Source organism: Dermacentor variabilis, chromosome 1 (assembly GCF_050947875.1).
Source record: "Dermacentor variabilis isolate Ectoservices chromosome 1, ASM5094787v1, whole genome shotgun sequence".
In the NCBI taxonomy this organism is placed as follows: Eukaryota; Metazoa; Arthropoda; class Arachnida; order Ixodida; family Ixodidae; genus Dermacentor; species Dermacentor variabilis.
Genome location: NC_134568.1, coordinates 23,297,659 through 23,320,599, shown reverse-complemented (window position 1 = coordinate 23,320,599; position 22,941 = coordinate 23,297,659). Strand labels below are relative to the sequence as shown.

General features: G+C 48.8%; 1 protein-coding gene and 1 non-coding gene across 2 annotated transcripts in view; both read left to right on the top strand.

The window, feature by feature from the left end:
- The window catches only part of LOC142575808 (nose resistant to fluoxetine protein 6-like), a 339,710-nt gene that overhangs the window by 189,207 nt on the left and 127,562 nt on the right, over positions 1 to 22,941 (top strand). The window contains exon 2 of the mRNA XM_075685475.1: positions 2,117 to 2,346. Within this exon, the coding sequence (XP_075541590.1) occupies positions 2,117 to 2,346 (230 nt within the window). The remainder of the gene's footprint in view (positions 1 to 2,116; positions 2,347 to 22,941) is intronic.
- TRNAS-AGA (transfer RNA serine (anticodon AGA)) lies at positions 14,861 to 14,942 on the top strand. The gene has a single exon. It is a non-coding gene; the product is annotated as a tRNA-Ser (tRNA).

The following is a 22,941-nucleotide window of genomic DNA, read 5'->3' as shown; positions in this document are numbered from 1 at the left end:
AGATGGTGCACGATGCGGCGCCTGCTGGCTAGTTCCCGTTTCATGAATAGTTGCTGTTTGAGGCATATGGGGGCTCCTATCCTCTGTTATACATAACTCTGACACTTTCTACATGTACATGCACAGCATATACAGATAACATAATGTACATATAAACACACATGAATACTAGAAATATATATGCACTCTTCTACATAAAATTCTTAACAGCACAACATCACCAAGAAACATTCCGAAAAAAAAGACACTACCTACAGCACCAAGCGGCGCTGAAAAAACTGGAGCGCTGTTGTTTTGAAATGTTGCTCAACCAACTACCCAGCTTCGCACTCCTGGACATTAGAGAGAAATTCGGAAAACAATAGTGCGAATAAAAGAACGCTGCCACGTAACACACCAAATTTAGAATTAGCTAAGACGCTCTTATAAACAAGACCTCCTAAGAATAGGTTAGAAGGGTAGAGGGGTTGGCTATTGATTTTCCATTATGTTAAGTGGAGCAGCAAGAAACAGGACAAAGGCGCACAGGAAAGACGAGGACGAGAGCTCACTACATTGTCTGATTTATTGTCTGAAACATTGTCTGACACAGAAATTTACATTGAAAAACATAAGAAAGAATGTGGGAAATGCGGCATAAAACAGAGATACCATCATCGCCCACCGTTCGCGCCGAAGTTGTCTATAAATGCCAATGCACGTGAAGGCTGCCCATGCATAAGTAAGTCATCCCTGTCCTTATCCCGGAGGGAGTTGGCAATTCTAGACAACTTCAGCGCGAACAGTGGACGATGATGGTACGTACCTCTGTTTCATACCGCATTTCGGATATTCATTCTTCTCTTTTTCTATATAAACTGCTGTATCAGACAATGAAACTTCAGTTGGAAGTAAGCGCTCGTCCTCGTCAAAAAGAAAAAGATTGACATACGGTTTTGCGTGCCAAAACTACGATCTTGTTATGAGGCACACCGTAGTGAGGGACTCCGAAATAATTTGGACCACCTGGACTTCTTTAACGTGCACTTAAAGGGACACTGAAGGCAACTATTAAGTCAAGCTAAGGTGATAGAGTAGTGCTCGAGAATCTCTGAGGCGTCAATATTATCGCGAACAGAGCCTTAGTAATCGAGAAACTGTGGTGAATGCAAGACATGATTAGAAACTCCCGCGGGACATTCAAGTACTTGCCCGAGGACGAAAGCACCCCTCAGTTAAATTACAACTCTAACAAAAAAAAAAAAACACCATTCTTGTATTATAAGACGAAATAAAATGCCATTTGTCCAGTTCTATTCAATTTCTAGAAAAATAACTGATTGAAATTACCCTTGACAATGACGCGGGCGGTCGAAGGGTTTCGTCTTCGCTCTACTACGCGCCGCCCACGCTTTCACGTCTCAGTTGTTTCGTTATCGCGTAGTGCTGCGCTGGTTGTATTGGCTCGCGAAATTCGCACAAACTGCAAGTTGCAGAGATGCAACTTCCATGTGATGTCGCGGGACGCCTGAAAGGCCTACGCGACTTGACCAAAACGCAGCTGCAGCGGCGAATCCACCTCTCTGTCTTGGCTCGGTACCGCGTCTGTCGGACGACGTTTTACTCACCGATGGTAGCAAAGGGTGGGGATGGCGTGGGAAACGTTAGGTCACCACTCCCCCGGTTGGGTGGTGGGGGATTTGAATTTCGAAAAAGGTATTCGGATCCTTCAGAAGCAATTCTCTCGCAAACTAAGTCTTTTATTGGCACGAAACAAGCGTTGCGAGGTTTCTGGAATGGTATTTAAACAGTGCACGTCTACTTAGTATTTGCTTTTAGTGTCCTTTTGATTCTAGCTACACGGGCGCTTTCGCCCTCATCGAAATGCGGCCGCCGCGGCCGCGATTTGTTCCCGCGACCTCGTGCTTTGCAGCCCAACACCATAGCCATTAAGCAACCGCGTTGGATGCTCGTCCTCGTCCTTTATGTGTCCCTCTCTCCTGCTTCGCGCTGCGCCCCTTAACACTAAGAATAAGAACGTGCGTCGTATGTACACCCGCTAATCACTTCATTTCTCTTTTCCTCTACTGTGTGAAACCATGTGATGAAATCGGGGTGCTTGCGATCGCTTTTTCAGTCCTGGATGCGGCGGGCAAGCCGGCTGGCGGCATCCTCACGGGCACGCTGACGGCCTTCGGTTCGTACGACCAGTGCGTGGCCATCGAGGCTCGAGACTCGCCCCAGGAGGAGCCCCGGTTCACGGGCCGCTACTGCACAGTCGAGCTGCGGCCGCCCATACCGAAGCGGCCGCGCTACTACACACTCCACGATCAGGTCCAGCTGTTCGACAACATCACCAGAACCAAGGTATCTGCAAAATGCGAGCCAATTCACAAAAAAATAACAAAAAGAAAAAGAAGTCCCGCACCATGGTTATACGGGTGCATGCTTTGCGGTACCGGCGAACGGAAACTTGTAAGAAACAAAGGTCTTGAATGAACGCCGACCTAGAGAGAAAAGTTATTTCTTTCGGACCGGTCGGTCTGTTTTTGTTTTTAACCGTATCAAGTCGTAATTAGCACCACGCCGATTACGTACTCACCCCATACTTTCTTATCTTTTTGATGACTGCGAATTGCAGGAAACAGCTACTTTCATGAAGGACAGAAATTTCGATTTTAAGATGGTGCTGGAACTAGCTGGGGGGTTTGATATCTGCCCAGAAGGTGGTGATTAACACGCGATATTCCGGCGTCAAATTCAGAAGGGACATTACGAAATTTACGATACAGGGGCCAATTTTACGAAATTTTTGTTCGTAAGTACCATGCGCCAACTGGTCGGTCGCCTTGACTAATAATCGCCCAGCATTGCGATTTGCTGGTATACGCTGTTACGAACAGTTTTTGCGTAAGAAAGTTTTTGTTAATATGGGCCCAGAAGCTCCGACTTTTGTCCGGTTCTTATAGAGCTTGTTTCGTCCTGTCTAAATTTGGCACCTGCGAGCCATGTACCACGATACTGTAACCAAGTAGCCAAGCTTTCTAGTTCGGTGCGCGAATTTGAGCTTATCCGGTGTGACGGTCTATATAGCACGCCTATATAGACTGTGCCTCACTCTAGACGCCTGCAACGTGGTAGAAACTACAGCTATCATCAACTATAGGATGCAGAAAGTTGCTTGCGCGCACTAACTGTTCATGAGGGTGCACGCGTCTGGCAGTGGCCAATCACGGTAGTCAACCGTGCAAAAGCCAAAGCGGCAGCAAATCTCGGACCGCTAGCTCTTGCCTGCGAACTGCACGGTGTCTGGGTTCACGATTTCGTGACATCAACTCTTCATGGCGTTTTCAGGGATTGTTATTGTGCGAGCGTGTCTCATTGAAGTGAAAAATCGCAAAATAAGTCGAGCCGTCGTTCTAATCGCGTTTTTCTTATTTTGCACTCTGTTTTTTCAGCTATACCGTAGATCATACACCAATTGGCGGAACAACCATCTTATTAGTGGCACATGATATAGGAAGAGCTGTGTCCAGCCAGATCACCATGCGAATCACGCGAAGAAAACTAATTCATCGGGGAGTCTAGATGAAATTCTCTTCGTTTGCGGAGGTAGTCCTCCCCAGTGGTTAAGGTTATGGCGAAGCCAGCCATCGGTGCCTCGATGTGAAAAATGCGGTGCACCAGAAGCAGCCACGGGGTATGGTGCAGGTCTTCAGGTACGTGTACGTACGGTCTTCAGGTACATTTCCAGTACGTGTGTATTGTGCTAGGATGCTGATTGCTGACTTCGCAAATATATAGGGTGGGCTGATCCGTGGTCAACCCGGTGGGTAATCGTGTCATTAGAGACGGAGAGTATTTGAGATTTACAGATGAGAGATGCGACAGAAAAGAGGCAAAAGTGGTTCTGGAGAGATAAACCATGAAAGTGATGCTAGTGAAGCAATTCGCTTAAATTTGCCACTGAAGGAGCCCTACTCTGTTCACTGTTATGCGCCAATACTCGCGGAGCATAATGTCAACCTGTGTTTCGCTGTCCTCGTAGCTCTACGAAAGCGCAACTCTTGGGTTGAATATGACAAGATTGTGCTGGTGCTGAACAATCGAGATTGAGGCTGTACTCTATTTAAGTTATTGTCACCTTGTAGTGGCAGTCAAGAACACAGTAGCAGAACTGAAGGACGAAACTAATTAAGCTTGCACTGGCTAGCAAATTCCGGTGGCGTTGTGGCCTCGCAAAAAACCGCAGTTGCTCCCAGAGCAGCACAGTTGCGGGAAAGGGCGGTTTGATGATTTGGCAGCTGCGCCGGCGCCGATGCATGACTCATTAGCAAAGATCTAAGCTGCTTAGGCACGCGCTCACGTCACGCGCGCAACCAATCAGAGCCGCTTCGCTTCCGCCGGGAGGGAAATGACAGAAAAGGGTTTGGCGCGCGCTTTGCCGGCTTCGTTTCCGTTAAGTTCATTTCGGAAAACGGGGTGGGATGGCCACGCGTTGTGTGTTTCCCCGAGGAACTGGCAGCCTTCGACGAGCCGCGGCGAGAACTCGCTTGTGAAAGGGCTCGCCATCGGCGCGCCGATCCAGCAGTTAGAGCCGCTCGAGCACAGGCAATCCGTCAGCAACGAGAAGATCCTGAGCTCAGGGACCGGGAGACCTAAGCAATCTGGCACCGTTACCTGTGCGTTACTTAACCGTGATGAAGCTCAGGTGCACGCAGGACAAGCTTCGTTTACCCCCTTTTTCGGTAGGGGAAGAGTTGGTAGCGAAGCTTCCATAGGAGCCCATACGTTCAAAACATGGCGGTCCATCGGCGGTCCATGGGGCTTAGCGCCATCTGTATGTGGTGGGAACACTTCCGGCGGAAGAAAAAATAATGTGACGTCATGTCCGTTAAAAGCAGAAGTGACGTCATTTTGTTTTCGAAGGCGCGAAATTTGTTTTGTTGTTCTTCTTTTGGAGCTATATATTCAAATGCTCTGCCATTCGACTTGATGGGCGTTTCGAGCTTTCAGCGTGGAAAACGATGCAGGAAAACGCCAGCCGTACGGTTGTCGAAATCGCATCCCTGCACAGAACACACTTTCTTTGGAGGCCGACGAAAGCTTTAGGTGTGGAGTGCTGATCCTATTGTTGGATGCCAAGCGCGTCGCACCCGCCCAAGCCTGGCCAGTGCAGTCGCACGAAAACAACTACACAATTATCTGGCGGTCGTAACTCACTACTTTTGACTGAACAGATTAAGAAGCAATGAAGCTACCCGCGTCATCAAATTCAGACAAACTTCGACAACCAAGAAAGCACAAATTGTGAGGGGGGGCGTATTTCAACAGGTGATGCGAGTGCGCCTTTCTGCCCATTTCAAGGCGTGCATTGCACTACGAGTGATAGTGGCGTCAACGCCCCCTGTAGCGATGGGCGCTGAAAAGAAATGCATTTATTAATAATAATAAAATTAAACTTATTTTCTGAACTCATCACGAATATATAAAATTGACTACGAATTTTATTTTCGTTGAACGAATCTAACTGTGTCTCGTTTGAATTAAAAAACACGTTTTTCTTTCCCAATGTTTGTTCCCTCCAAACATAGTCGCGCTTCAATCGCTGCTCCCATAACCCCCCATGCTGATGTCGGTGACAATCTGTACCGAACCGCTTTTCGCCCGAAGCTTCGCGACCTATTTGAATCGACCTTGTCTGATCTGCGGGCCAAGCGCGTCGGCTTTTATACATGACTCGTCGAACAACCAGCGTAATCCCCTGGTGCCCGCTTGCCTTCCAGAAAGTACTACACAATTCGCGTTGAGCACATAATCAGGTTACACAAACTTCGGTCTCAACAGACAACGGATAGAACCATCAATAACATTCGAGAAACTTCCGATAGATGCAGGCGCGTCCTGCGCCAAGCGATAACGTTTGCCATTTGTTAGCCGGTGAAAAGTGGTCACCGGAGAAACATAGGTGCATCTGTCGTTATTTACCCTGTTCCTCTTTCCTGTCTACTTTTGTGTTGCGCCCTTCGTGATAATCTGTAAAATATTACGGCGCAAACGGTGAATGAAACTAAGGACAGGAGACGGACTTTTACTATAGCTCGTGACAGGTGAAACCACGGCATGACTAAGTGGCATTGAGCACGTGCTGGTAGGCGAATTGGTTAGACATGATTGCGATGAAGGCGCGAAATAAAACGACGGACGGAAGAAGACGACACGCGACAACCACGTAGGCGCACTGTGTATCAAAACGCGCGTGTATCATGCTTTCGGTGCACGTTAAGAACAGAACACCAGTTGGTCAACGTTCGTCTAAAGCCCTCCACCCCTGCAGCGTGCCTCGTAATCAACTGTACAGTTTCGGGACATTAAAGAACATAAAATGAAAACAAAAGGAGTTGTATACAAACTGGCCCTAAGCTGTCTGACTGAAAGTTTTGCACTGCACACTTTCTTCAGTTGAAATGCACACCTGCTATATAGAATTTCGCAGAAAACTGCAATTATATGCACGTCGTGCGCGCGCACTTCTTTTCTGGCTCATGGCGCTTGCCTAAATGTGTCTGTACTCGATCAACCTCCACCCCTCCACCCACCTCTGTCGATAGAGAAACTGAGGGTTCACTGATACAGCATCACCACGCTTCTTGTTCTCAAGCGCTTTCGATATCTCCCTTGTCAGTTGAGCATGTGCTCAGTTCAAAATACAGACTCTATCAAAATCTGGAGTGCCCACTTGTGAGTCTTACATTACTTATACTTGTGAGCTCTCAGGTCACATTAGCGTTCATTGTAAGGCTCACAAGTGCACTCCAGATTTTCATAGAACCTGTGTTTTGAACAGAGCAGATGCTCAACTGACAAGGGAGATATCGAAAGCGCTTGAGATCAAGAGGCGTGGTGATGCTGTGTCAGTGAACCCTCAGTTTCTCTATCGACAAAGGAACTGGCGTATCTCGGGAGCGGCGCTTAAGAAGCTGTTCTGTATCGTGTTTTCGTTGCGTGACGCAGTTGGCGGCACTGTTTCTTCTTGATATTCTGACCCTTTGCAGCAGCTATTTATTCCTGTGTCAAGAAATGAAACGCTCAGTCGTTCGTGCGCCTACGTGGTTGTCCCGCGTCCTTTTCCTTCGTCCGTCGTTTTATTTGGCGCTTTCGTCGTAATTAAGTGGCACTGGCGACGCCTTAGGTGGCGTAACTGCCCCAAACCATGCCTACTTCCCTTCGCCCCATGTGGTCTGCAATGCAAAAAGACAGCAGGTGCGAAAACAAGCGTACCTGCTGCTTTACGTACTCCTCTCCAAGTGCTCATCCATATTTGCACTTAACATGTCGGTCCTTCATTACCGTGATCCAAGCTAAATTTTGTCAGCTCTTGTTTCTTCGTAATTGTTTACTTGTTTTGTCTTATTAGCGTATGTGAGAGTTCAGCCATTGGGTTCAACTACAAGCGGGGTGGATGGAGGGCTGGAGGTTGGTCGAGTACAGACACATTTAGGGAAGTGCCATGAGCCAGAAATGAGTGCGCATGGCACGACGTGCATATAATTGCAGTTTTCTGCGGAATTCTAGAGCAAGTGTGCATTTCAACTGAAGAAAGTGTGCAGAGCAAAGCTTTCAGTCAGGCAGCTTACAGCCAGTTTGTATACAACTCCTCGTTTTTTTTTTCATTTTATGTTCTTTAATGTCCCGAAATTGTACAGTTGATTATGAGGCACGCTGCAGGGGTGGAGGGCTTCAGATTAACGCCGACCAACTGGTCTTCTGTTCTTAACGTGCATCCAAAGCATGGTACACGCGCGTTTTTGCATTGCGTTCCCAACGGAATGTGATATCACCGCGGCCGGGGTCGAGCATGCGGCCTCGTTCTGAACAACGCTACTCCATGGCCACTGTGATACCACGGTGGGTTTCCCATAAAACTCAGAGCGTCGGGAAAAGAGAAGCGTCTGTACATAATCGCCGGGTAGCCGCCTTTGCACACTCTTAACCCTTCCCCCTGCGCAGGGTAGCCAACCGGAACTACCTCTGGTTAACCTCGCTGCCTTTCTCTGCATTATTTTCTCTCTCTCTCAAATCAGTAATGAACGCAGTTGCACAGTACGCACAGTGCACAACTTATGCCGTTCACCTGCTAATTCTAGACTTATTTCACTTTATGGCGCTTGTATATTTATTTCAACGCCTTACCGTTCGCTATATGTGGGGCTTATAGCTGGAGAAGTATTCAGGAGGTCCTGCTTTCGTTTATTTTGATCCCATATAAAAAAAAAACAAGAAGAAAACGTAGTATTAGCTCGGAGGTTCTCGTTTTTACCCCGGTGCAACTGGCCCGGCGGGGATTCAGATCACGAATGATCTATAAGCGAAGTTATTTATTTATTTACTTATTGCAAATGTTCTGAAGGCCCAAAGGCGTTCCAGAGAGCAGTGACGAAATGCCTTAAATGTTCACAAAAAGCGCAGTACACCAGCCTTGAAGGTAGGAAAAAAAAGCGACAGTTTCGTCCGAAGGGGCTAAACTGACTCTTTTTTATAGCGATAGCGAAGTATAAAACAATTACACGATGTACGGTTTGTAGTTTTATCAGCCGTATAAATAGCAGCATCCATATGCTTATGTTCGCTTAGTAACTAAACAATCGTGGTATCACGGGCGCAGAGGAAAACGTGAACGGATCTCACTCAATACAGAGTTTTAGAAAAGGGGCCCCAAAATTTTAGGGCCCAACAGAGCTTTGCGGGTGTTAGGGTTGGGGCACGCAGGTGTGGTTAGTTTTGGAATAGGGCTTTGCGTTTGCGGTAGCGTCTTACGCTTGCAGCGACACTACGACGTCAAAGAAAAGGCCGTATTGTAGTGGGTAACATGCATGTGGCGCTGTGCGAACTGCCACCGCTGCGGCGCGAGACCCGAGCTCGGGCTGCTGATACGAACGGCTAGGACTCGCGATCAAGAGCGACTTGCGATCCCTCGTACGAGCTGCAATAAACCCCCTTTCATTTGGTGGAGGTGCGGGGTAGACCTCGGAAACTGGAACTCCGAAGCCGGACGCTACCGACTGCTACGACCATGCCTGACGAAACCACCCAGGAAGATGCACCACAGCCTCCGGCGGTCATCGTTTCCGGTGTGTTGCGCCAGCGTGATCCTGCCATCTTTAGCGGCACCGATGATCATGACGTGGAGGATTGGTTGTCATCTTACGAACGGGTGAGCCAGCATAACAAGTGGGACGACGTCACCAAGTTGCACAACGTGTTGTTTTACTTAACTGGCGTCGCGAACCTCTGGTTCCGAAACCACGAACACGATTTCGGCACATGGAGCACATTCAAAACAAGTTTCGCTGAAGTGTTCGGGCGCCCCGCTGTGCGCAAGCTTCGCGCAGAGCAACGCTTACGGGGGCGTGCGCAACATCACGGTGAAACTTTCACAAGTTACATCGAAGATGTCATTGACCTGTGTAAGCGCGTGAATCCGTCAATGTCAGAACAGGACAAGATCAAACACATTATGAAAGGCATTGATGAGGACGCCTTTCAGATGATGTTAGCGAAGGATCCGCGTACCGTGGCCGAAGTTATCAATTTGTGCCAAAGTTTTGACGAGCTACGGAAACAACGCATCTTAGCTCGGCGCCCACCGCCTACGGAAGATTCGTTAGCAGCATTAATTATTGGCGACAACCACACAACTTTGCTGACGCAAATAAAAGAATTTGTGCGCGAGGAGGTCGCACGACAGCTCTCGATTTTGCCGACCACGGAGAAGCCTTCTCAATGTTTGGCTCCAGCGCTCCGACAGATAATTCAAGAGCAAGTGACCGAAGCTCTTCCACCTCCGTGTCAGCCGGCTCCCGTGGCCGCGCCTCTGACGTATGCTGAAGCCGTTGCACGGGCGCCTCGTCTACAGGGGTTCTCTCCTCCGCCTTCAGCGCCTCGCCCGCCGGTGTTCTCTCCTCCGCCTTCGCCTCGCCAGCCGGCGGATCCCTTTTTCAGTGCACAGCAGCAGGGTCCAAATCCTTGGCGCACTGCTGACAACCGCCCAATATGCTATGCCTGCGGTACCCCGGGTCATGTAGTGCGCTTCTGCCGCCGGCGCTTGCCGGCCTTCGTGGGCACCCCGCGACGACCCAGCTCCGACTTCCGACCTTTCCGTATGCCTTCACGACCACCACCGGAAGTCTACGCTGCTGATGACATACCGGCACCGCAGTCACAGCTCTACGGCACTCGTCGCTCGCCTTCCCCTCGTCGGCGCTCACTCTCACCCATGCCTCGTAGACCCAGTGCCAGTACTACTGAGGCGGAAAACTGATTTCCGCAGTTCCTGAGGCATGAACTGCGTCATCGTCGGAACATCAAAGTCCTCGTTTTTCCCCCGCTAACGTCATTGAAGTGTGCGTTGATGGCATCAAATCCCTTGCGCTCGTCGATACAGGTGCTGCTGTGTCCGTGATTAGTGAGAAGCTTTGTCGTGCATTGCGGAAAGTGACCATGAAGCCTTCGGTTCCATTGCTTAGAACAGCCAGTGCGCAACAAGTACAGCCAGTCGCTATGTGCACTGCCAGAGTGCTGATTCGAGACATTTTGTATTCCATTGATTTCTTTGTGTTAACTTGTTGCTCCCACGATGTCATTCTCGGTTGGGATTTTCTGTCGCGCCATCATGCCGTCATCGACTGTGCACGTGCTGAGGTTCAGTTCTCCGTTCTGTGCGATTTGCCATCTCGCGACTTTCAAGTTCACGATCTTAGCAGGATCTGTGTAGCTTCAGATACTGACCTTCCTCCTCACAGTGCTGTATTTGTCCCTCTTTCATGCGCATCGCTTGCCGAAGCGACGGTCATGTTTACACCCGCTGCCGTCTTCATTCGCCGCCAGCCTATATTGTTGCCTTTCGCCCTCCTCACGGTTCACCATGGTGCTGCAGAAATACTGATTTCTAACCCAAATTCGTGCACTTTGGCTTTGCACTGTGGCGAGACTATTGGCAACATCGAGTCTGTGGACGCTGACGCTATTGTGCACTTCCCCATGGCCGACGACGTCGATACTGCCAACGTAACAGCACTGACGCCCCATGTGCCGTCTAACCGAGTCCCGCCGGATGTTTTTTGTCGCTCCATTGCCGATGACCTCGAGCCGACACAACGTGAGCGGCTAATTACTCTTTTAAATGAGTTTCACGTGTCTTTTGACTGGAACCAAGCATCGTTCGGCCGCACAAGTACCGTCTCTCACCACATTGACACGGGACACCACGCACCATTACGCCAGCGTCCGCACCGCGTGTCATCCACCGAGCGTCGTGTCATCACCGAGCAAGTTGAAGACATGCTTGACCGTGGTGTTATCAAGCCATCCTGCAGCCCTTGGTCATCGCCCGTAGTACTCGTTAAGAAAAAAGATGGCTCGATTCGTTTCTGTGTGGACTATCGTCGCCTCAACAAGATTACACGAAAGGATGTCTATCCTCTACCGCGCATAGATGACGCCCTGGATTGTCTACATGGTGCTGAATTCTTTTCTTCTTTGGACTTGCGATCGGGCTATTGGCAAGTGCCAGTGGATGAATCCGACCGCTCGAAAACAGCTTTCATTACGCCTGATGGCCTGTATGAGTTTACGGTAATGCCATTCGGCCTCTGCAATGCGCCAGCGACATTCGAAAGAATGATGGACAATATTCTGCGAGGCCTCAAATGGAAGACGTGCCTGTGTTATTTAGACGACGTAGTAGTTTTCTCCCCTGATTTCACCTCTCACCTCTCTCGTCTACGCGACGTCCTTACTTGTCTTGCCACCGCCGGCCTTCAACTTAACTTGAAAAAGTGCCGCTTCGGCGCCCGCCAGCTGACCATACTTGGCCATGTCGTTTCCAAAGACGGCGTCCTTCCCGACCCTGACAAACTTCGTGCTGTCGCAGAATTTCCGCGGCCGACTACACTGAAAGAGCTCCGAAGTTTTATCGGCCTTTGCTCGTATTTTCGACGCTTTGTACGCAATTTTGCCTGCATCATCGCTCCTCTGACGAAGCTCCTGGCTGGCCCAGGTGACCTTCGCGATTGGACTCCGGCATGTGACCAAGCCTTCACCACTTTGCGTCGTCTGCTTACCTCACCACCTGTTCTACGCCACTATGACCCGACTGCACCGACCGAAGTTCATACGGACGCCAGTGGCGTCGGTCTTGGAGCCGTCCTTGCGCAACGCAAGCCTGGCTTTCCGGAATATGTGGTTGCATATGCGAGTCGGGCCCTCACGAAGGCAGAAACCAATTATTCTGTCACAGAAAAAGAATGTTTGGCTATAGTTTGGGCGTTACACAAATTTCGCCCTTACTTGTATGGCCATCCGTTCGATGTTGTGACAGACCACCACGCGCTCTGCTGGCTTGCGTCACTGAAGGACCCGTCAGGCCGTCTTGGACGTTGGGCTCTTCGGCTCCAAGAATTTGACATTCGCGTCATCTATCGATCCGGGCGCCAACATTCTGATGCCGATGCACACTCCCGATCGCCCTTGAGATCCGACGGAACGCCACCCTCCCCCGTAGAGTGCCCGGTTGCTACACTTGCTGTTACTGACATGCCGTCTGAACAGAGGAAAGATCCGTGGATTGTGTCTCTCATTGACATTCTTCACAGTTCTTCGACGGCTACATGCCCTCGAGCCCTTCGTCGCCAAGCCACCCATTTCGTGCTACGGGACGCCATCTTGTACCGCCGAAACTATCAGCCGGATGGTCGCAAATGGCTGCTAGTCATCCCTCGCCATTTGCGCTCCGACATATGCACGTATTTCCACGCCGACCCCCAACAAGCTCCTGCTGGCGTCCTGAAAACCTACGAGCGGCTCCGTCAGCGCTACTACTGGCGCGGCATGTATTCTTATGTCCGCAAATACATTCGGTCATGTGTAGCCTGTCAGCGACGCAAGACATCTCCTCATACGACTGGCCCTCTGCAACCTTTGCCGTGTCCTGCACGTCCTTTTGATCGGATTGGCATTGACCTCTATGGGCCTCTTCCATCCACTGCTAAAGGAAATCGCTGGATAATTGTTGCAGTAGACCACCTCACAAGATATGCCGAAACTGCTGCACTTGCCTCGGCTGCTGCTCGCGACGTCGCCGCATTCATGTTACGGCATTTCATCTTACGGCATGGCGCACCGCGAGAACTGCTCAGCGACCGAGGCCGTGTCTTCTTATCCGAAGTTATTAATGAGCTACTCGCCGCTTGCCGCACTATTCACCGCACCTCTACGGCGTATCACCCACAGACTAACGGTCTCACGGAACGGTTCAACCGCACTCTGGGTGACATGCTCACCATGTATATTGCGTCTGATCATTCCAATTGGGACGATGTCCTCCCTTTTGTGACGTACGCTTATAACATCGCCGTTCAGGCTACCACAGGCTTCTCCCAATTTTTCCTTCTTTATGGACGTGAACCATCCACTACCCTCGACACCGTGCTACCATATCATCCGGATGCCTCTGAATTCACCCCTCTTTCCGAAGTTGCTCGCCATGCTGAAGAGTGCCGCCAACTGGCTCGCTCGTTTACGTCGGATACCCAAGGTATCCACAAAGATCGACGCGACAACGGGCAGCCCACACAGTCCTTCGCCGTGGACTCTCAAGTCTGGCTTCAGCTGCCCTTCCAATCCCCTGGCCTTAGCCCAAAGCTTGCTCCGAAATATCAGGGTCCGTACCGGATCGTCGCATGTACATCGCCGGTGAATTATGTGGTCGAACCGGTGACGCCATCTTCGGACAAACGCCGCCGTGGCCGCGAGACGGTTCACGTCAGTCGCCTGAAGCCGTACCACGACCCCCTTATCGTGTCATCACCTTAGGTCGCCAGGATGGCTCCTCTTCGCCGTGGGGGCAATTGTAGTGGGTAACATGCATGTGGCGCTGTGCGAACTGCCACCGCTGCGGCGCGAGACCCGAGCTCGGGCTGCTGATACGAACGGCTAGGACTCGCGATCAAGAGCGACTTGCGATCCCTCGTACGAGCTGCAATAAACCCCCTTTCAGTAAAAATAATTAAAGAAAATATACCATTTTATGATAAGAACAGTAATTTTGATATGAGTTTTTCCACGTTAAGTTACAATTTAGAGGTTATTTTATTAGTAGCAAGCAATTAGCTCCGCTTGGTTTTGAGTAACCAACTTCACAACTTCAAGTGCCTTCACCAGCCGTGTTAGGTCTACGAGCCACGAAATCGACAATCTCATTCGGAATCAGCGGCGTCTATTGTATTAGTCTTCAGAACAAACGCTAGTTGAGAGAAAGCGATAACCACAGTCACTTCTTCTAGCTTGCGAACTTCACGAGTTACCACGAATCGAACTCAGTTTCGTACTAGGTTAGGGCCGTCGCTTCGAAGGGTGCCGCGATGTTTGTTGACGCAAAGCTTTTAGGGCAGCATTTGGGGCTCTCGCTAAAGCAGTGAAATAGGCTGCCGATGCAAAACCCAAACGCAGTTCGCATGCGGCGCATGCGCAGTGGCTTCGACGCTATTTTTTTGGCGCCCCTATACTAAAACTTGCTGGTAAGATCTGCGCCTGTTTTCAAAACAAAAACAACTCGGACAATACTCGTCATACAATGAAGTCTTCTGCTACTTCTGCTTCTTATTTTCCTCCTCCTCCTCCTCCTCCTCCTCCTCCTCCTCCTCCTCCTCCTCCTCCTTCTTCTTCTTCTTCTTCTTCTTCTTCTTCTTCTTCTTCTGTGATCTGGCTCAAAATTGAAAGGTCGCTCGCTGTGCAACCTCGGCGTACGCAAGAGAAAGAGGAGGAAGAAATCGCAACTGATCCTGTTGTGAATAGTGACAACTCAGTGCACGCATTCACAACGGCAGTCGTGGCCGAGCGGTTAAGGCGATGGACTAGAAATCCATTGGGGTCTCCCCGCACAGGTTCGAATCCTGTCGACTGCGTGCTCATTTTTTTTTTGCTAGCCTGGGTGCTATATTCTACGTTCTGTAGGTGAAGCCAAGTATCGTCATGTAGTTACATATGCCACCTACAGCATTAATAATAAGAAGTCGCAGTTTAGGCGAAGCCTTGGCAGCGTTATCAAAGTACTAGACAATTGCACGACGTCGCACTCGTAGTTTTATAGTGCATATAATAGCTTGCATGCAGTCAACATGCACTTACAAACTAAGCAATAACGGTGTCCAGCACGCACAGATAAATTTGAACCTATATATATATCTTCGTCAATGACCGCGAGCGCACGCTGGCATGATAAGGAGCGCCTGCAGTGGCGAGCAAGCGTTTCGTGCGGCCGCTTGCTTCACCATGTTTCCGAATCCTAGATTACGCAAACCTTAACCAGGATGCGGGAACTCCCTATACTTTCCTTGGCACGCTCGGTCGCAAGCCGATACGCGGCGGCAGCGCCGCTTCCACCACTGGTGGCTGCCGGGTATCCAACTGAAAATAATTCTCAAACAAAACAATGTCTTCATGACGTCACTGATGAGGTCACAAGTAGAGGGAGAGACCGCGCAGACGGGAGGAGGAGGGTTGCCGCGGAATCCCTCCTTTCCCACTTTGCCTGAAAGCGGGATGGCTTCGTGCTCTCGTGCAGGGCCGCTGGCAGCGCGGCGCATCGGCGAAGTCGCGGAGCAGAACCCGCTGAAGTGTGCGGTGTTTACGAACACGGTTTGGTTCTGCCGCGTTTACCTTGCAAGCTTCTATTCCTGTTTTAAAACACTGGGACATCGCTCGTACACCCCAGCGTCAATCAACTATAATGAGAGATATCTGCATAGCAAGCCGTCGTTAACTGCCAATATTCGCTGTTAAAATGTTACATCTCGTCATTTCGTGAAAGTAGTCACTCTGAAATTCCTTACTTGTGGTTAAGTTTAGAGCTACAGTTCAACTAGTCTGCGGATATAGTGGGGGCTAGCATAAAGAAAATAACTTCCTGGCACCATCATTCGTTAATTTTGTTCGTGCGTTGTGAAGTGGAGCAGCTAAAGCTGGCCGATTTCTTAGCCAACCAAAACTCAGCACAAGTAATAACTGAACGTTTTTCTTTTATTCACACATTTCGCACTGAAAAAAAGACTGACCTCCACACAGTGCGAAGGCGCGTGATCCAACTTGTGATATCGCTGAGCGAATGGCAAGGCTGAGGGGAGGCAAGCTCGACGGACGCAAGAGGTCAGTTGTTTCTCACACTGCGCCCGATTTAAAACTCACAACAAGGGAAATAAAAAGATAGTTAGACAGGCAGAAGAGTTGTTTGCCGTTCACTGAAATTTCTTTATTTCCAAAAAACTTCTGAATGACAAGAAATGCGCACATCCCCATCTAATTTACTTCGTTCCACCAGATCTTAGGGTGCCCGGCAACTGCTACGAGCGCGAATATTCATTGAAACCGAAACTAGCACTCGACTTCCGTAGGTTGCTTTAACACAAGCCGAGCTGGAGAATGGCGCGCTTGAAACCACCGGCAATATCGGCTGCCTTTTAGCCTTGGAACCAGCCGCAGATGATCACCAATATAGGGCGCTCGTACGGCATGTGCGCTAAATACAGAAGCGCTCAGCCGCGCGGACCGCCATGGGCAGGATAAAGCGGGACACAAGCGCTCCATCACGTGACCTCCAACGTAGCGCGCGCAGCAAGGTGGCGCGCACAAAGCCACCATCCTTCTCCGCTCTCCCTCGCACCCATAGCGTACGGCGCGCAAGCCGCTCATTGTTGTCGCACTTAGACTTTATACGAAACATCACGGCGACGGCGAAAATTATCCTGGTGCGTCTATCTTCTTGCTATCGAAATAATATGGGGGTATGTGAGCGATCGAGGCGGGAAGGTGGCTCAAGTTGACGCATGTCCTAGGGTCACTAGAGCGCCTGAATAGGGCCCATATTCATGCACGTAGAGCTCTTACGCTAAGATTGTTCCTTAGAGCACGCTTAAACCAATCCTAATGTTGAGCATATTATTAGCGAAGGTGGCCAGGCAATAGGAAAGATAGGGAAGTTGACCCCAGGTTGGTGGTCGCATACTCGTATTTCACATGTGAAACTACTGTCTCACCCACGTGAACTTCGCAACTTGGGCTTTGTCTGATCACTGGGGTCTGCATTTAATTCACGGAGAAGGAATGCTTTTCTGGTTTATTTTGGGCGCTACGACAGTTTCACCCATATATTCACGGCTTCCGTTTCACCGTCGTCGCTGATCAGCATTCTCTGAGCTGGCCATCTTCGTTAAGGGTGAGGGTGCCCTGGAAGGAAGCAAATAACTTAGATCGGAAAATGTCTTTGGGAATAAGAAAGGCTATCGAAATGCAATATTCTTACCCTTTTCAAAATGACAAGACATCGTTGGAATTATATATATATATATATATATATATATATATATATATATATATATATATATATATATATATATATATATATATATATATATATAAACGAGAAGAAAGGGGTTTAACCGAGGGGCCCGATGCGAAGGTTGTGGATTCGGCTCCCCCCTGCGGCAAGTTGTTTTCATCCACTTTAATTTCCACTAATTTATCGTGTCCTTATTTCACTTATTCAGCACAAGTAATTTCCCCTATGTTGTCCTTGGTGTCAGTGTTTGTTGGCTTCTCATGATATGACTATATATATATATATATATATATAAACTGGAATGTTATCTATTTTACCGGGCAACGCATTAATGAGGTGCAGAGTAGAAAGTTGGAATGCTTGCTCTTGTTGATAATCATAATAAACGTGTAAAAGTGAGTACATTTATGCATTTTAGTCATAGTAATGGTAGAATCAATCACGAAATACGCAAGATATCAGCGAAAATTTTAAAGAATAAAACAATGTCAGGAAACATTATAGTCTGGAACACGAAATTAGCAAGCCATGCAAAGCCATGCAAGAGCCTACGCGTGGTTTTCAGCCTTTCCTGAAATATGAACAATTTGAAGGAAAAAACCAGTCAAAAAGCACAAAGGCCAAGAGGAAAGGTTCGCACCACAACGACTGTCGTTGTGGCGTGAATCTCTCCTCTTGGCCTTTGTGCTTTTTGACTGGTTTTTCCTTCAACTATGTACCAACTGGCCCGGAGTTCAACCCTTCTGCGAAGAATTTGAAGCTGAACTACAGCTACTACGAGCGATTTGCCGGCGGGCAGAAAGAAGATAGAGGCGAATTAAATCCATCCACGATCACAGAGAGGCAAGGTGGATCCAAAAAAAGATTCAGCGCAGCATTGATGCACTACAATCTCAAAGATGGAAACGATTTTGTGCATCGTTGAATCTACGTGAGCACTTATTTCAGATATGAATAACCGTGCGTGGACTTCGCGTCTCACTGGAACAGCCTGTTCCTTTCAAATCTCTCACTTTGCACCAAGGTCGACGAGAGATTGAAATTGCCGAGGAATTTTCTTAAGACTTGTCGGCTTGCAGACCCATTGAGCACTTACACCATGTGCCAATCTTGTGTCTCGGGAGTCCCTAACGAATGTAATGATTTCGGTGGAGGAGCTTGAAGCGGCACTGTCGACTTGCAGGCGGTCTTCGTCACCTGGGCCAGGCGGCGTTACCTATGCGGCGCTCGGCAATCTTCGGCAGAAAGCAGGACTCATGCTGATAAACCATTAGAACGAGTCATGGAAAACAGTTAGGTTCCACGTGAATGGAAATGCAGCCGCTTGGGTCCACTTCGCAAACGTGGTAAATCATCGTTAGATTTGTCATCGTACCGCCACATCGCTCTGGCCAGTTGCATCAGAAAAATAATCGAAAGAATGGTTTCGACCCGCTTGGAAGGATACAACGTGTACCCACATGCTAAGGCTGGCTTCAGGTGCGGGCGCTCGTCCATAGATAATGTAATCTATTTGGTCACGTTTGTTCAACGCCCAAAACATCTGAAACTACTCACTGCAACATTGTTCCTTGTCATAAAAGGTGCCTACGACAATGTAGCACAATATGCCAATATAGAGTTTCTGACTGAAGCTGGAATCAGTGGCTATTCCAGTGGCTATGCTGTCAATTGACCGACAGACATTTCTTCGTGATGTCCAAGGATGGCGCCACAACTTGTCACCAAACATTCCGTGGAGTCCCGCAAGGCGGAGTGTTGGAGCCCGAGACTACTCGACCTAGTGCTCGTTGGCCTTGTCTGATGCTTGCCCAACACAGTGCAAGTATCAATCTATGCTGATGATATCTGCATCTTGGCGTCTGCGGTAACACGACTGCAGGGGCGAGCAAGGCTACAAGACATAGCTACGTTAACATCGTTGTACTTACGAAAACAGAATTTAGAGCTGACTTCAGGGAAATGGTGCCTTCTTGCATCCCCTCGGAAGGCAATTAGGCCTTATTCTGTAAGTCTCAATGTTCAAGCAATAGCCAACGCACGGCAACACCGCTTTTTAGTGGTAATTATCCACCGCGAGCTATCGTGGAACCCGCAAAGTCATATCTAAAGAGGAGGTTAACGACACTAACACGTGCGCCTCCTGACAGTTCTCGACGGAAAGTCAATGCTGCAGCTTTATAATGTCTTGTTCCTCGGCTTCGTGAGATAGAGCCTCCCTGTACTAGGCAACACCTGCAAAACAAACCTGCGTGTGCTCCAAGAACTCCATAGGGACTTGTCTCGGTCTTTGGAAGTGTGCGTCTACAGAGGTAACGATTCCCATAGCGCAAGGTCACCCCATATCAGCGTACACAGCCACCGATGTTCTCAGGGCGCATATTCTGCACTTTGTCGGACTACCTTCTCATCATCTTGCTTCTTTACCTGCAGGAAGGCCACACACAACTTTCAGTCATTCAGTCGTATAAATGCTGCAAGTCGCACCTCGTTGCCATCGAACTACATGCCTGCAGTACGACCATGCTCACCTTGATGGTGCCTGCACAAACCTGAAATACGCCTCACCATCCAAGGAATCAAGAAGAAAGCTAACATACCGTCGTTTGCCCTGAAATAAGCCAAATTAGGAATTTTTCATGAGGCGCACAGTGGCCGCGTACATGTTTACATCGATGGCTCAGTCACACCTAGAAGTCCAGCTGCCGTGGTGGTGCTTCCAGCACGATCCGTCAAAATACACCTAAAAACGTCACATGTATCATCAACGACAGCGGCTGAACTGTAGTCCTCCATGCCGCTCTTCATTTCATTCAGGAGGAACCACCCCATCTATCGTCAACCTTCTGTGATTACAAGGCAGCTCTCCAGCGTTTACTCCCAATACTGCGTCATGGATCACATGAGCACTTCGTCGCAGAGTTCAGGCTAGTCTGCCATCGATTAGTTGACGAAGTACACGATATATCAAGGGTTGTCTAGTCACTGTGGTATACGTGGCAATGATCAAGCGGACGGAGTCGTCGAATCTGCCCATGACGGCGTCGCCTACGTTGCCATTCCTCTTTCGAGAGCCGACGCCGGGAAAAAAACATTTTTTTTTGCAAGCACAGGCACTAATTATAAACTAATAGCGTTATTAACTTCCTAGTTACCAACTTACACGACACAGGTTTATATTATCAAATTCAAGGCAATCGTCATAAAGTTGCAGTTCCGTGTTTCTACATTTCGAAATGTCCACGTAGAGTGAAATAACAGAAGTAATTTTATTCGTTAGACTTGCCTGATCACTCACGCGGCACCGCTAAACGCGGCCCTCCTTCCAACCCCCTGCGCGACGTAAAAGCGCGGCGTAAAACGAAGCTGCCGGTCGCACTTAATTCCTCTTCCCACATTCGCATTCCGTATGGCGCTGCGCGCAACTCCCGATGGGACGCGCAGTCACTTCAGCAGCAGGGACGACGCATAGCAGCTACATCTGCGCCTAGCCAGCTATGCTGTGTGCTGACGGTAGACGGTGACTGTAGTTGACTATTGACTATGATTGTATGTATATGCTCCTTTCTTTCTTCATCTCTACTTTGCTATCACTTTACCCCCCTCCACTCTTTCCCCAGCGTAGGGTAGCAAACCGGATCTACCATCTGGTTAACCTCCCCGCCTTTTCCCTTTCTTCTCTCTCTCTCTCTCTCTTCCTCTCGTGTGCCGCCCTACAGCGTCGCAGGGGTGTCGCGCTGTGAGCCGCGCTTCTCAGTGCGGCGTGTGTAGTCAGATCAGTCGGACAAATAATTTGACGCCAGTTGTAATTTGCTCTACATGGCCGCTTAGAAATGCAGAAACACGGAACTAGAGTTTTATTACGGTCCCCTTCAACTTTCCAATACAAACATGTGCCGTTAGGTTTGTGATATGAAACTAACTAATGCAATCACTTTAATTAATCAATCGCTTGCTTGAGTTCTTCTTGCAAATTATGTGCGCCTGGGCATATAAATAACCTGTATAGTGACGGAATTCGAGTAACGTTCGTGGCCTTAAGAAAAAGTGTTCGCCGTAAAACAGCATAACATCCTCGCGCAAATTTTACTCGTAAATTAGTTGGGTATATCCTACAATACTACACATCGGCCTACCCGATCAGCTGAGCTTCGACACCATGCCTCGAGATTACGCTTTACTGGGCTTTTTGGTTCATATTGCACTAATAAAGATTGATGAGTGCGCAGTGAAGGCGAGGACTAAGGTAGAAACAAGTAAACAGAACAAATCAGTTGGAATGTCAGGTTTCGTCGGGTTTACTTCTTTCTACCACGCTCGTCGTCTTCATTTCGCGCTCATTAATCTTTATCAGTAGGATACCATGCCTCTACCGTTGACACTGTGTAAATTCTACGTACAAGAACAAAAAGGAGTTAAAACAAGAATACGCTTACGTTCTACTATACAGGTGTATAAGCAGTAAAAGGACTATAGTCATACCATCGAAGTAATTTGTAAAGTGGCCTTAAACGCATTACTCACTTCCTGGATAATCAGGAAACCGCTACGGTCCCAACACCTGGCTGAACTTTTCTTATGGCTTATATGCTTACATTCTAACAAATTTTCAATCATCGTAATCTGTGAAGCGATATGATCCAACTATGATTAATTTGGCTCCCAATAAATGAACTCTTCAACCAATAACAAAAGCAGGAAGGTCTTCGAGTTTATTCGTTACAAGCTTAACTACACCGTACAGCCAGTGCCACCTTATGATGACGACCGATACGCTTACCTAAGGCTAAACATGAAAAAAAAAAGTTTGCTTTTCCAGTCGAGCTCCTCAGACCTGTTTAACAGCAAACGACTATAAAGTATATTGACAGCGAACCCTGGTCCGTGGATTATCATCGGGGACTTCAACGTCCGTGACGTTACTGGGCGAACTGACGGGCTGCCGACCGGCTTCATTTTTCTCTCACCACGGATTATATAGCTTTATTGGTATAACAGAAATTTTTCACAATGCTCAATGTACAGCAGTTGCTTGGAATTAAAGCGTTTGGACCGCGTGACTTCGCAAGTCGCGAAAACGCCAATTCGGAGACCGGCACTTTTAAGTAAGCGTCTTCGTTCATCGTCCACCTCGACCAATTTTACGTCATTGTACTCACAGTTGCGGCAAACCCGGACGACAAAGTGGCAACATGGGCGCGTATACCGGGAGATCGGGTCACGCGGTGAATCGTAATGCCCGTGAAGTCGAACAACGCAGTCCGTTAGCTACGGGGAAACATTTACGCGTGAAAACCTACGCCGAGTCAGGAAAGATATCTTTACACAACCGGGAGAACGTCTGGAGGCGTAGCCGACTTCCCCGAGCAGCCGGTCTGGCTCGCCGACTCCGATACCCCCGGTGTGCTTAATATTCAACAGAGCGCGACCGGCAGCGTGTTTTCTCGCCGCCGGCCACGTGTTTGCCGCGCGCGACGCCGCCATGTGTGCGCTCCCCTCGATGCCGAATGAAGCATGCCGTGGTGAAATGCGGAGAACGGACGGTTGGTATTGCACAAAGAAAGTGCGCG